The 14,244-nt window shown below is 48.6% G+C and overlaps 1 protein-coding gene across 2 annotated transcripts; it reads left to right on the top strand.

Moving 5' to 3' along the window:
- The first annotated feature begins 1,033 nt into the window (after positions 1-1,033).
- Positions 1,034-8,524, top strand: RND1 (Rho family GTPase 1). Of its 2 annotated transcripts, XM_003405755.4 has the most exons (5): positions 1,257-1,749; positions 2,545-2,632; positions 5,566-5,675; positions 6,554-6,688; positions 7,627-8,524. In XM_003405755.4, exons 1-5 carry the CDS (start codon positions 1,630-1,632, stop codon positions 7,870-7,872), a joined length of 699 nt encoding a protein of 232 aa, XP_003405803.1. In that variant the 5' UTR covers positions 1,257-1,629; the 3' UTR covers positions 7,873-8,524. The 2 variants fall into 2 exon arrangements, with proteins under 2 accessions (XP_023411656.1, XP_003405803.1); XM_023555888.2 differs by lacking the exon at positions 6,554-6,688 and having other exon boundaries at positions 1,034-1,749.
- Positions 8,525-14,244: the final 5,720 nt, after the last annotated feature.

A 14,244-nucleotide genomic window follows, 5' to 3' on the forward strand; every position in this document is an offset into this window, starting at 1 on the left:
AACCTCTATCCTCCTACTGTCTATAGTAACCAAAACCAAACCAAACTCAGTGCTGTTGAGTCGATTCCAACTCATAGAGACCCTATAGGACAGAGTAGAACTGCCCCACAGAGTTTCCAAGGAGCGCCTGGTGGATTTGAACTGCCGACCTTTTGGTTAGCAGCCGTAGCACTTAACCACTATGCCACCAGGGTTTCCCTGTCTACAGTGGGCATTGGAAATCTCACCCTTTGAGATCTGTCCCGTTAAGTTTGGAGAAGGCTTTTAAACATCCTTTAACACAGGGAAACTGTCCCTGGGTGGGGTAGCAATGACTGTGAATTAAGAGTAAGACTCTGATGGAACAAGACCCAGGACATGCTCCAGAGGCACTGGGCTTCACAAGGTAAAGGGATTTCAAGACAAACTCTGCTTTACTCTCAATTTTGGCTAAGGGAGATTTTTTTAGACCTTGCTTCAGTCCCTGAGACCCAGGAGGCCTTATTTGGACTGTCTCTGTTGCTGGATAATCAGTGGTTTGTCCCAGCTGTGTACACCCCAGAGTTTTATCTAATAGAGAAGCTCCCTATTCTAATAGCACGGGTTCTGAAAGGCAGGGCTGGTATGCAGTTACAAATCTCATCTCAAATTAGGTTGTCCTCTAACTTTCTAGTCCCAGGCTCAGTCTTCCAGTCTGGACTTTAACCAGGTGACACACACATTAGTGCATCAATGTTAGTAGGTGTCCACCTGGAACCGGACTTGTGCCTGATTGATCCAGGAAGCTGAACCCAGGCAGCGGAACAAACACCCCTAAGGAGCTCCTGCCAGACATGGAGTGAGAGCCTTCCTGGTCCAACAGACAGACTTTGTTTTGTTCTCCTCTTCTGTCCCTGCCTGCCAGACTGCCTCACTGCTTTCTCTCTGGCCACCTCTGGGTGAGAAGCTGTGAGGGTTTTTCCAGGTGACCGCTAGAAGGCTTTTTTTTTTTTTTGAGGGGAGCGAAGGTGATTCCTGAGAAAGAGATTTTGGCTTCAAAGGTGGTAGGACTGGAGCTGATACTGGGGTGGGGGGCGGGGAGCCAGATGGGGAAACTAGTTTGGATGGGGATTAAATGGAACAAAGGGGTCAGAGATTTCTGGGGCTATCCTATCACAACGCCCACCCGCTCACCCCAGGGTGCCACTTGTCTATTTTTGTAGGTCTTACTCTTCTCCTGGACAGTCCCTACAACTCCAGCTCCACCTCACTTTCTGTTTCCATGGCTAGCTTGTTGTTTTTGACACAAATTGGTGGGCACTGGAATTTTGCTCACGTCCCTCCCCCTCCCTAATACAAATGGAAAGCAGCGTGGGAATCCCCTTTCAAGGGAGGCAACGGTTCGGCTTTAAGAGAAAGGGAAGGGAGGTAGAGGGCCCTGACTCAGATCCTCCTACCATTGGCTGTTGGAGGGGATTCCACCTCAGGGATTGGCTGTGACAGAGTCCGCGTCCTCTTGTGATTGGCTCAACCAAGAATATAAAGTGGCTGTGCCTGCCTCGTTCTCAGTCGGAGAGCAGCAGGGAACCGGCTGGGTTTACACGCGGAGGCGCACCTGGCGCAACCGTCTTGTCTCAGAACCCGAGTCTAAGTCCCGTGGAGGCTGCAACCATGAAGGAGAGACGGGCACCCCAACCAGTCGTGGCCAGATGTAAGCTCGTTCTGGTGGGGGATGTGCAGTGTGGGAAGACGGCAATGTTACAGGTGTTAGCTAAGGACTGCTATCCCGAGGTGAGCCGCCTGCCCGCCCGCTGACCTGCTAGTGGCCCTGCTTGCCTGCCTGCTTGGGGGTAGATTCCCACCTGCCCAGGGGAGCTGCCTACCCGCCCCCCGCCCCCCGCCCCGACCCCAGGCTCGGCTTTCTGCCTCAGCCTCAGCTGCTTTCTGGCTGTAGGACTGACCTGCCTTGGCTTCCCCTGAGACCTGTCCCACTTTTGCCGCCCCACTGGCTCTTCCTCACCTCTTCACCCACAGGCCGTGATCAAATCCCCCCCTACCTCCCTTCGTCCCTGGAGTCTGCTCTCCGGAGGGGAACTGGAGGCATTTGGGTCTGGGGTTTCTTCTTGATGTAATACCTGTCCCTCATCTCACCGCACCCTCAAAGGTTCTGTGGACCTGTCCCCAGGCAGACTGCTGCTGCCCCTTTCTGCTGTTCTCCTGGCCTGAGGGGCTTGTGGGAGAAAATAAAGAGCTAGCATGGGATTTTGGCTCTAAAATTGGGAAACAAATTGGGTGGTGAGAGGAATCTGTGCATGTGCGAGTGTCTCTGACCATCTAGGATATAGAGGGTTTGTTGCCTGGTTAGGGCGGTGGAGGTGACCATTTACATTTCTCACTTGGAGCAAGTACCTGTGCCTCTACACACCCTGTCCTCCTGTCTGTCCCATGTATTCCCTCCTCTGGCCCCTTATCTCCTGCCACTTGAGTGTCTCACTAGGCTGACTGGTTTCTTGTGCAGCTAGCGCTAACCTGAGGGTTACGGGGGTAGGGGTGCCCAGGGTGACAACAGTTCCTCTCTCCTCACAGACGTATGTGCCCACCGTGTTTGAAAATTACACAGCCTGCTTGGAGACAGAGGAACAGAGAGTGGAGCTCAGTCTCTGGGACACCTCAGGTAAGATTGCTGGCCCCAAATGCCCCCTCCTTCCCACCTCCACCAGTTTGCTGCAGCTGCTATCTTCTAGAACTTGTTTCCTCCTGGAGTGTGCTGCTTGCCAGGAATTTGAAGCAAGGGGACCTGAAGATTCCATGGTTGTTGGGGTGAGGGGGAGTAGATGGTCAACTCAGTTAGACGGTCCAGAAGTTCACAGGAAATGAGCCCCAGAAACCACTCGCTTCTCTGGGTCTCGCTCCATCCTTCAGAGTGCTAAGATGGTGAGGTGAATGGACCCTTGAACTACTGGGGGTGGTCAGACAGGGCTTCTCCATTCCCGACTGCCTGCCATCCAGCACACACACACACACACACACACACACACACACACACACACACACACACACACACACACACACACACACACACACACACACACACACACACACACACACACACACACACACCCTGCCCTAGTGCAAAACCAAATGAGAGGCAGGAGCCAGTGCTGTGGGAGGCAGTTGTGGTTGGGGCAGGAGAGGAGCCTGCTTTGGGGGAAATACCGCTCAGGCTCTGTTGTTTTCTCTCCTGCATTCCATCTCGGGCCACTGCTGTCTGCCTGCCTGCCGCAGCTCCGCTCCACTCGTCATACCGCTGCGGCTCAGGGACGAAGGGATGCATCATCGATGCTTCGATGCTTCCGAGGGTGGGGGAGATGGCTCAATATAGGGCATAGCCACAGTGTGGATAGTGGCAGTAGCCGCTGGGGTGAGGGGATGGCGCTGATGGTTTTCCCTGTACTGGGTAGAGGAGAAGATGCTCTCTCTTTCTGGAATGTGGAGGGAAATGTTTTTCCAGCTTCTGAGCTCCAAACCCTCAGTGCCAGCTTATTCTTTGCTTTGATTCTGACCCCCTTCCACTATCTCTTTATCCCAGTCCTTTTTAATAGACGGGGCTCAGAGTCCTAATTAAGGATTAAGGCAGGGAATAGGAGAAAGGAAAGAAAATCCACTCCTCCCTCAAAATGCATGTTCAGGCTGAATTTAAAGAGAATCTGGGGCTTCCTGCTTCATATAGTAAATATGCTGCCCCACTCCTCCAAAGAGCTGTTGTTCCCATGATCCAGTTTTGAGGTCTGAAAAGATTGGGGGTAGGGGATGGGTAGAGAAAAAATAAGACTTTCCCTTGCTCCCATTCCTCCTCAAACCTCCGCCTCCCAAAACAAAATAAAAATTCCTGAGCCCGGTATGCTACGCTTTCCTCATTCGCAGTTCCAGGGGTGGGGGGCAGGGTTCTGGTTAGCCTGAACTGTGCTATTCTGGCTGGATCGCTGGAGAATGCGGCTGGGCTGCATGATGTGTGGCTTCCCTCTGCTGTACCCTGCCCGCCTCCCTGTCTTTACCAAATCTTACTGCAGCTCCTTTCACCACCACCCCCTCTCCACAAAGCCCCTGCTGCTTCCCCCTCCTTCTGCCGTCAGAATGCAGCCCTTGAATTCCAATCCTAATCATGGGAAACCAGTAAGGATGGTCTTATTCCCCGTGGCGCACCCTCCCCCTACCCACCAATTTCCGAAAGGATGAAGGCTGGGAGTCATCTTCAAACAAACTCCCTTTTTCAAATTCGGTGCCGGTAAGGAAGGAGGAAGTGGCAGAGGTCTGCGGGATGGGGCTTCCCAATATTGGGGCAAATACCTGTTCCCATTATTCATGTGCTGGTCCTAGGGGAGGGGGATTGCTTGGAGCCAAAATGGAGGCCCTTCTCCCCCTCCTGCAATGCTGCAGTGCTCAGTGCTGCGGTGATAAGACCCCACCTCAGAAAGAGATGGGGGCGGATTGCTGAAGGAGCAGGCAGCCAGCCCAATTCCCCTTTACTCCCTTTTTTTTTTTTTTTTTTTTTTTACAACCAACACCCCTCCCCAGCTTGGATTCCCCCCAGTTTCCATGGCGATTGTGGTGCAGGGAGAGGGGCTGCTTGCTATTCTGAGCACGGATTGTCTGGGTTCCAAATCCGCTACTATTCCTTCCCCAGGGTGGAGGGGGGCAGGCTCAGCCCCTAGCATTCTCCCAGATCGGACCACCTGGGGTGGCACTGCCCACTCCCTCCTAACCGAAGACCCTTTCTCTGGCCTCTAAATCCCTGGCGTTTGGTGCTGCTGTCTTTGGGATTGCCCTCCTGAGATGCTAGAGGGTAGAGGCTCCAGCTTTCCTTTGGCCCTTTTCAGTGTAAGTGGATTTGGGTGAGCGGAGGAATGGGTCACTGAATTCTTGATTTTCTTCCCTCCTCTGCCATCCGTCTGGAGGTCTGACCCCATGGCAGAGAAGCAGGGCAGCCAGTTATATAACAGGCAGGTTTGTTTCTTCACTGGGGAGACCCTGGAACAGCAAATAGGAGCAGAGGTTAGACTCAGAGTCTAGAGCAGGCTGACTCTAGGAAAGAGGAGACCTTAGACAAGCTCTGGTCTCCCCAGTTGGGAGCATCTTCTTCTGGGACTCAGAAAACTAGCAGATCTTAGATTTAAGCCCACTGTTGGAGACCCAGACAAGATCACATTACAGGCCTCCTCCACCCTTTTGCCTCTTTTCTCTTTCTCAGGACTACCAAAACCAAACCAAACCCAGTGCCGTCGAGCCGATTCCGACTCATAGTGACCCTGTAGGACAGGGTAGAACTGCCCCATAGAGTTTCCAAGGAGCATCTGGTGGATTTGAACCCGCCAACCCTTTGGTTAGCAGCTGTAGCACTTAGCCACTACGCCACCAGGGTTTCCATCCTCAGGACTAAGGAAGCTAATATTCTTGAGCTGCCTCTGGCTGGTAATCAGTCCCAAATCTACAGGCTGCAATACATTCCCCTGGGAGATGGGTGTGGCCAGTTTGTATAAGGGACTAAGAATGGTATTCCCAGGGCTCTCTGGGTATAGGCTCACCTTTGGCTCTCTCCTCCTCCCACAGGATCTCCCTACTATGACAATGTCCGTCCACTCTGCTACAGTGACTCTGATGCAGTATTACTGTGCTTTGATATCAGCCGACCTGAGACAGTGGACAGCGCACTCAAGAAGGTAAGGCTGGATGAACTCTACAACCTTTAGCCCAGCACTGGAACAAGAAAAACTCTTGAGGACCTTGCCATTGAATTCCCTCTTGTGTAACATGAAGAAACTGAGGCCAGGGAAGGAAGAGATTTGCCCAAGGCCATTAGCTACAACTCTGAGACTAGAACCCAGGTCTCCTGTCCCCACCACCCCTCAGGCTAGTGCTCTTTTACTATCCTGTATTTTGCCAGAGGCCCAGCAAAGAAGGGCAGTGTTGAAGGCTCAGGAAGCCAAAGGTTGAGAGTCAGAGAACCCTTTGGTGATATGGTTGGAGGATCAGGGATGGGGGCCTTTTGGAGGCAGCTTCTGTGGACCTTAATTCCAGGCCCACTGAGACTGGGCAAGCTAGTCAAGGCCGGAGCTGAACTGCTAGTAGGAAATGCCTGGGTTGGTGTGGCAAGACCCATCTGTACTGTACTGAAGAATCCTAGGATACCCAATGGAACCAGCCAGTTTCCCAGAAGACCCTAGGATTATCTTCTTCCCTTGGGAGGAGACTGGTTGGTTCCCTGCTGGCATTCTGGACTTGCGAGGCCCTCTGGCTGGGTTGAGGTGTCAGGTCCATGTTCCTCGTGCCTGGCAGGGTGAGGGAAGAACTGATCATGTGATCTCTCTGGTGACTGAGGGACAGGCTCCTGGGTCAGCACTAAAATGGTCCCACGGGATTCCTGGGCAGGAGGATGATGTAATTAGTGCAGTGGTAATGCTGTGACTCAGAGGGAGGACTGGCCTAGTGATAAGCAGGATGGTGTGATGTTGCCTACTATGCTTCTCCAGGTGTCTGCCACTGACTCCTTTTCCGTCCTCCTTCCCCTTTTCCCTTCTGCCCTGCTTGGGCCCCTTAGTGGAAGACGGAAATCCTAGATTATTGTCCTAGCACCCGTGTGTTGCTTATTGGCTGCAAAACAGACCTACGAACAGACCTGAGCACTCTGATGGAGCTGTCACACCAGAAGCAAGCACCCATCTCCTACGAGCAGGTCTGTGTGCCCGTGGGGACAGGAGAGGGCTTGAAGAAGGCAGAGGGCTTGAAATGTGGCCCTCGCTCAAATTCTCCCACTATAATGACAACAAAAAACCCACTGCCATCGAGTCAGCTCCAACTCATAATGACCCTATAGGACAGAGCAGAACTGCCTCGTAGGGTTTCCAAGGCTGTAAATCTTTACGGAAGCAGCTGCTACGTCCTTCTCCCACGGAGTGGCTGGTGGTTTCAAACCGCTGACTTTTTGATTAACAGCTGAGTACTTTAACCACTCGCCACCAAGGCCTGGCATTATGGGGGGCCATTTCTAATCAGCAAACTAGTCACTTGGATTGATGTGGTGTGGGTACCTGTTTACCTGGATATATGCTATAGGTTGCAGGTGAGCCATTCCTGTTTCTCAGATTGTGTTCTATTCATCAGAATCACTCAGGGTGCTTGTTAGAATTTGAAATTTTTGGCGCCATACCTATAGACTCACTCGGATAGAAGGATATGGTAATCTGCATTTTAAATGAGATCCCTGGATAATTTCTTCTGCACATGGAAGTGTAAGGATCCTTTATTTTAGACTAATGTTTTACATTAGAATCATCTGGGGAGCTCTTAAAAATACTAATGCCTAGGCCCTACCCACAGAAATTCTGATTTACTTGGTCTGGCATCCGTATGTTTTTTTTGGTCCATTGTGGTGAAAATATACACACCAAAACATCGCCAGTACAACAACTATCCATGGTTTTAAAGGTATTGCAGGTGATTCTAATGTGTAGTCAGGTTTTGCCTTCAAAAAAATAATCTGCCAAGGGTGGGGGTGGGAGACCGTCTATTTGTTCCCATCAGACGTGCCCTGGGGAGTGGCACTAGCCACAGAAGGCAGAGCTGCTGAGGCGTTTTAGACCACTGTGCTAATGACCTCACCCCCTCCTACAGGGCTGTGCAATAGCCAAGCAACTGGGTGCAGAAATCTACCTGGAAGGCTCAGCTTTCACCTCAGAAAAAAGTGTCCACAGCATCTTTCGGACGGCATCCATGGTGTGTCTGAACAAGGCCAGCCCAGTGCCTCCAAAGAGCCCTGTCCGAAGCCTCTCCAAGCGACTGCTACACCTCCCCAGTCGCTCTGAACTCATCTCTTCTACCTTCAAGAAGGAAAAGGCCAAAAGTTGTTCCATTATGTGAAGAGGGGATTGGAGGGGGGAGACAACCTCCCGCTTCCTCCCTTGGGGAGTAGAGGCACGGGGAGACAGGGAGGATGAGACAATTTAGGACATTGGACATGAGTTTTTCAGACGGCCGTGGTAAGGGCTTGGAAGGAGACAGGAATGTGACAAGGAAGGAGCCAGGCCCGGCATGAGGACCTGACACCGAGAGAACCATCACACCCCAAGCCAGGCACTAAGTTGTGGAGGGGGCAACTGCCCTGGTGTCCCCCACTCCAAAGGAAGGGAAGGTGTGGGGGAATGGGGGCTTGGGGGCCTTACAGGAGTCTCACCTTCAGCATCATGCCTCTTCCACACAGTGTTTCCATACAGGCCAGGGGATGGAAGGGGTCCCTGAGCCCTTCCCTTCCCCTCTGAGGAAGTGGCAGAGGAGTGGAGAGTGAAGAAGCCAAGAGGCAGCTCCCTTGGGAGCTTAGCTCAGGTGCTTCATAACAAATCAGAAGGGCAGGAGCTGGTCAGAGCCAAAAAGAAGGAAGCCTCATCTTTGCATAGCCCATGCCTCATGGAGAGGTGACATCATACATTCACATGCTTCTCACCTAAGTCCCCAGGGTCCAAGGGAGAAGCCCCAGACCCCCTTCTCTTGAGGAGTGTGGGGGTGGTGGTGCTGCAGGGGCAGGGCTGGGTGGGGGCCACCAGACTTTTTTCTGCCCCTAGGGCAGTACAGCTGGCATTTGTTTTATAGACTCTTGTCTTTGGATGGGGGGAGGGGGGAGTGTTTCAATCTGTTATATGTTCTGTGTTTAAAGAAGAAAACCTATTTATTAATGAAAAATACAATACATATAAAGAAGTCGGCTTGTTTTTTCTTGGTTTCTTTCTCTGTGTCCTCTGGTCACTGATAATGAGGAAAAAGCTGTCTTGAGGCCCTTTCTGTGGATGGCAGAGTGACCCATTCATTATCTGATTGCCTCCACTGTTCCCTAGCACCTCCAACAAAGAACACCTCTTCTCTACCCACCAACCCCTGCCCCATCCCCAACCTCACCCAAGTGCTACTAAACCAAGGAATATTCCTTACTCCTAGAGCCAGGCTTCTCAGCCTTGGAACTATTATTTTGGACTGGATGATGCTTTGTCGTAGGAGGCTGTCCTGTGCCTTGTAGGGTGTTTAGCAGCATCCTTGGCCTCTACCCACTAGATGTCAGTAGCAGCCCTCCCCCCCACCCCACCCCCAGTTGTGACAACCAACAATGTCTTCAGATATTGCTATGCCTACAGGGGCAAAATCACTTCTGGTTGAGAGCCATTGCCCTCGAGGGTCTAGAGGAGATAGACAAGGCCCGGTGAAATCATCAGCAGAGGATCCAACAGCTGAGATCCCAGCACCTGCAGAAGAAGGTCCACAGACTGAAGCCAGCGTAGGAGGGAGGTTCTTAGGGTTTTGGCCTCTGAGTTCAAGGTGAGGTCATGTGTTCTGCCTTTTTTTTTTTTTTTTTTTAATATTTGTGTTTTTTTTCCGCCAGTTCAACTTTTCACAGGTGTACAACTTGTTGAAGCAATTACATTAACTGGCCATGCAGCCATACTCCTATTAATCAATGTGATTTTTCCTTCACTGTAAACTGAAACTCAGTACTTATAAGCAATAACCCCCCCTTTCCCTCTCCCTCCCACCCCTGGTAACCACTAATAAACTTTGTTCTCTATACATTTGTCTGTTCTTGCCTTTTCATGTAAGTGAGACTATACAATATTTGTCCTTTTGTAGTTGGCTTATTTCACTCAGTATAATATCTTCAAGCTCCATCCAAATTGTAGCATGTATCGAGACTTCATTTCTCTTACTGGCTGGGTAGTATTCCATTGTATGTATACACCACATTTTGTTTATCCATTCATGGGTTGATGGGCATTTAGGTAGTTTCCACCTTTTGACTATTGTAAATAGTGCTGTAATGAATAATGATATATAAGTATCTTTTTGAGTCTCCGCTTTCGAGTCTTTCGGGTATGTATCTAAGAGTGGAATTGCAGGGCCATACGGTAGCTCTATTTTTAATTTTTTGAGGAACTGCCATACTGTTTTCCACAATGGCTGAACTATTTTGCATTCCTATCAGCAATGGATAAGGGTTCCAATTTCCCCACATCCTCGCCAACATTATTTTCTGTTTTTTTTTTTTTTATCTTAGCCATCCTAGTGGGAATGACATGGAATCTCATTGATTTGCATCTCCCTGATGGCTAATGACAATCTTCGGCATCTTTTCATGTGTTTGGTGACCATTTGAACACCCTCTTTGGTGAAATCTCTATTCAAGTCCTTTACCCATTTGATGATTGGATTGTCTTTTTGTTGTTACTGAAGTTTTATATATATTTTGATTCTCTGCCTTCTTGACCTTCTGATTCCATTGTTAATGGCTGCTCAAGTTTCAGAGTACAGTGCCAAAAATAAAAAGTTACCATTTATTGAGTGGAGCCCTGGTGGAACAGCAGTTAAGAGCTCGGCAGCTAACCAAAAGGTTGGCTGTTCGAATCCACCAGCTGCTCCTTGGAAACCTGATGGGGCAGTTGTACCTTCTCCTATAGGATTGCCATGAGTCGGAATCGACTCAATGGTAATGGGTTTGGTTTTAGGTTATTTTTTGAGTACTTACTATGTGCTCAGCACTGTACTGAGGGCTTTACCTACACTTTCTCATTTAACCTAAATTATAATAGCTAACATTTGTTCAATGTTTGCTGTGGATCAGGGGCACTTAAGAGTTCTTTATATTTTATTCCTTATGATAACCCTAGGAGGTATTACCTACCTGGTTTTACAGACAAGGAAACCAAGGCTCAAAGAGATTAGTTACCGTGCCCAAAGTCACATAGCTGCAAATTGGGAGAAGCTGGATTCAACTCCAGGCACTCTGGCTCCAGAACCTGTACTCTTTCTTTTTTTTTTTTTTTTAATTTTTATTGTACTTTAAGTGAAGGTTTACAAATCAAGTCAGTCTCTCATACAAAAACTTATATACACCTTGCTACATACTCCCAATTGCTCTCCCCATAACGAGACCGCCGGCTCCCTCCCTCCACTCTCTCTTTTCGTGTCCATTTCGCCAGCTTCTAACCCCCTCCACCCTCTCATCTCCCCTCCAGGCACGAGATGCCAACATAGTCTTAAGTGTCCACCTGATCCAAGAAGCTCAATCCTCACCAGCATCCCTTTCCAACCCGTTGTCCAGTCCAATCCCTGTCTGAAGAGATGGCTGTGGGAATGGTTCCTGTCCTGGGCCAACAGAAGGTCTGGGGGCCATGACCACCAGGGTCCTTCTAGTCTCAGACCATTAAGTCTAGTCTTCTTATGAGAATTTGGGGTCTGCATCCCACTGCTCTCCTGCTCCCTCAGGGGTTCTCTGTTGTGCTCCCTGTCAGGGCAGTCATCGGTTGTGGCCGGGCACCATCTAGTTCTTCTGGTCTCAGGCTGATGTAGTCTCTGGTTTCTCTGGTTTATGTGGTCCTTTCTGTCTCTTGGGCTCGTAATTACCTTGTGTCCTTGGTGTTCTTCATTCTCCTTTGATCCAGGTTGGTTGAGACCCACTGATGCATCTTAGATGGCCGCTTGCTAGTATTTAAGACCCCAGACGCCACTTTCCAAAGTGGGATGCAGAATGTTTTCTTAATGGATTTTATTATGCCAATTGACTTAGATGTCCCCTGAAACCATGGTCCCCAAACCCCTGGCCCTGCTACACTGGCCTTTGAAGCATTCAGTTTATTCAGGAAACTGCTTTGCTTTTGGTTTAGTCCAGTTATGCTGACCTCTCCGTATTGTGTGTTGTCTTTCCCTTCACCTAAAGTAGTTCTTATCTACTACCTAATTAGTGAATACCCCTCTCCCACCCTCGCTTCCTCCCCGCTCTCGTAACCATCAAAGAATATTTTCTTCTCTGTTTAAACTATTTCTCGAGTTCTTATAATAGTGGTCTTATATAATATTTGTCCTTTTGCAACTGACTAATTTCACTCAGCATAATGCCTTCCAGATTCCTCTATGTTATGAAATGTTTCACGGATTCATCACTGTTCTTTATCAATGCGTAGTATTCCATTGTGTGAATATACCATAATTTATTTATTCATTCATCTGTTGATGTGCTCCTTGGTTGCTTCCATCTTTTTGCTATTGTAAACAGTGCTGCAATAAACATGGGTGTGCATATATCTGTTCATGTAAAGGCTCTTACTTCTCTAGGATATATTCCAAGGAGTGGGATTGCTGGATTGTATGGCAGTTCTATTTCTAGCTTTTTAAGGAAGCGCCAAATTGATTTCCAAAGTGGTTGTACCATTTTACATTCCCACCAGCAGTGTATAAGTGTTCCAATCTCTCCACAGCCTCTCCAGAACCTATACTCTTAATTGCTCTGCTGTCTCATCCTGTGAGGCAAGCGGTATTATTATCCCTGGTTTGTAAATGAGGAAATAGAAAAACCAAACTAATGCCATATAACTTGCACAAGATCGCAGTACCAGTAAATAATTCAGTCAGGATTCAAACCTGGTCTCAATGTTAGCTATAATGCCGTGGGTCCCTTACTGTTAGCCATGTCATATGTAAATAGGAGACTCTGCCTATGGCCTTCCTAGGGCACAGTCCCTCTGTTTCTGTCTCAAAAGATGCATGTTTGGGAGAGAACCAGCAGGGTAAGACAAACAACACTGAGTATTCTTTAAGCTCAAGATCTTATTTGTATTATGAGAGAGGTGTGTACAAGTACTAGGAGAACTATTAATGTGGACAGCCTTTGTCACCTTTCTGGGTCTCAATAGCCTCATCTTTAAAGATGGTGAAGAACGGTAGTCTGGAAACAGGGAAAGAGCATGGACTCTGAAGTCAAATAAACCTGGCGTTGAATTCTAGCTCCATTCTTTTAATTACGTGGCCTGTGAAGGCTTAAATAACCTTTCTGGGCCACGATCAGAGCCCTGGTGGTTAAGGGATGGGCTGCTAACCAAAAGGTCAGCAGTTCGAATTCACGAGCTGCTCCCTGGAAACCTTATGGGGCAGCTCTACTCTGTCCTATAGGGTCACTATGTCAGAATTGACGCGTCGGCAGTGGGCTTGGCTTGGATTGGGCCACAATCTCCTTATCAGTAAAATGGAAATAATACCCATCTCATACAGCTATGAGAGCTAAGTAAACTAAGTGACATAAGTTAGGGCAGCACAGAGTTCGGCACTTAAAAGATTCTCAACAGTAGCTGCAGCTCTTAGATTTCCAGGCTACCCCTGTGGGTATAATTTAGTTGGGGTTCCATTCTGTGAGTGGAGAGCCCTCTAGGGTTCACTGGGTGAATCACATCTCGTAGATTTTGGGCTTCTTTTTTTCTTTCACTTATTTCTGGGGCAGAAACGGAGAGAAGGTCAAAGCCTTAAGAGTTCCAAGAGCAGAAATGTGCAATGATCCCAGGGTTACTTTGGGCCATTGTGTGTGATGCTCAGGGTTTTAGGATTTCATTATTTGCGTCTATCCTGAGGCTTTGCTTGGAGAGAACTGAAATCATATTCAGAGAGAAAAGCCAGACTACAGCCCAGTGGGATAGAGACAACAAAGCTGATGATGGGAAAATTGGAAGAAGGCACTAAATACCTCCTGGTATCTAAACATCCTAGAAGTTGCAAGAGTTTTGTTTGTTTTGTTTTTTTTTAGAGGAAGCATTATGAACCCATAAGCCCAAAGAAAAACAAAATGAGCACATAATATGGGGTTAAGGAATTCAGTGGAGGAGTGAAGAGGGGGTAATAGGAGGAAGAAAGAAGTGTAAATCCCAAGAAGGCCCAGATCCAGATCCCAAAAGGCAAGGAAATGAGAAAGCGAGGGTCCTACCTGGAATGTGGAGAAAGAATGTTGAGAAAACGGGTACCACAGCCCAGGGATACTTCTCTCCTAGGAGGACTCTGAAATGTGTGGGTTCTTTTTGAGTTGTCACAATAGCTGAGGTTACCGGCATTTACCCCCGAGGGACCAGGGTTGCCTAAAAAGTCCTCCAAAGGGTGGGATAGTCTCGCACAAAGAACTGTCCCGCTCTTGTGAAATACTAGGCTACCCCTGTAACCTAACCCTTAGTTCGTCCATCTTTAAGACGGGGCTAATAATCTCGAACCTCACGTTTTTGCAAAAACGGCTCTCCACAAACGGTTTTAAGTACTTGCTGTTGATATCTAATGAAACTCTTAAATTCTTCCCCTGTAAGCCACAGGCCATGAGAGTCGTTATGACTGCAGTTTCTAATAATTAAAAAAAAAAAAAAAAAAAAACTTGCAGTGGCGTGGATTCCGACTCACAAGGACCCTGCAGGACAGAGCAGAGCTGTCTCACAGAGTTTCCAAGGA

This window comes from Loxodonta africana, chromosome 4 (genome assembly GCF_030014295.1).
Source record: "Loxodonta africana isolate mLoxAfr1 chromosome 4, mLoxAfr1.hap2, whole genome shotgun sequence".
NCBI lineage: Eukaryota > Metazoa > Chordata > Mammalia > Proboscidea > Elephantidae > Loxodonta > Loxodonta africana.

Excerpts from the sequence above, each read along its gene's own strand:
- RND1 (XM_003405755.4), top strand. The coding sequence starts at position 1,630 with ATGAAGGAGAGACGGGCACCCCAACCAGTCGTGGCCAGATGTAAGCTC. Across the intron at positions 1,750-2,544 it reads CTAAGGACTGCTATCCCGAG|ACGTATGTGCCCACCGTGTT; the intron begins GTGAGCCGCCTG and ends CTCTCCTCACAG. Across the intron at positions 6,689-7,626 it reads CACCCATCTCCTACGAGCAG|GGCTGTGCAATAGCCAAGCA; the intron begins GTCTGTGTGCCC and ends CCCCTCCTACAG.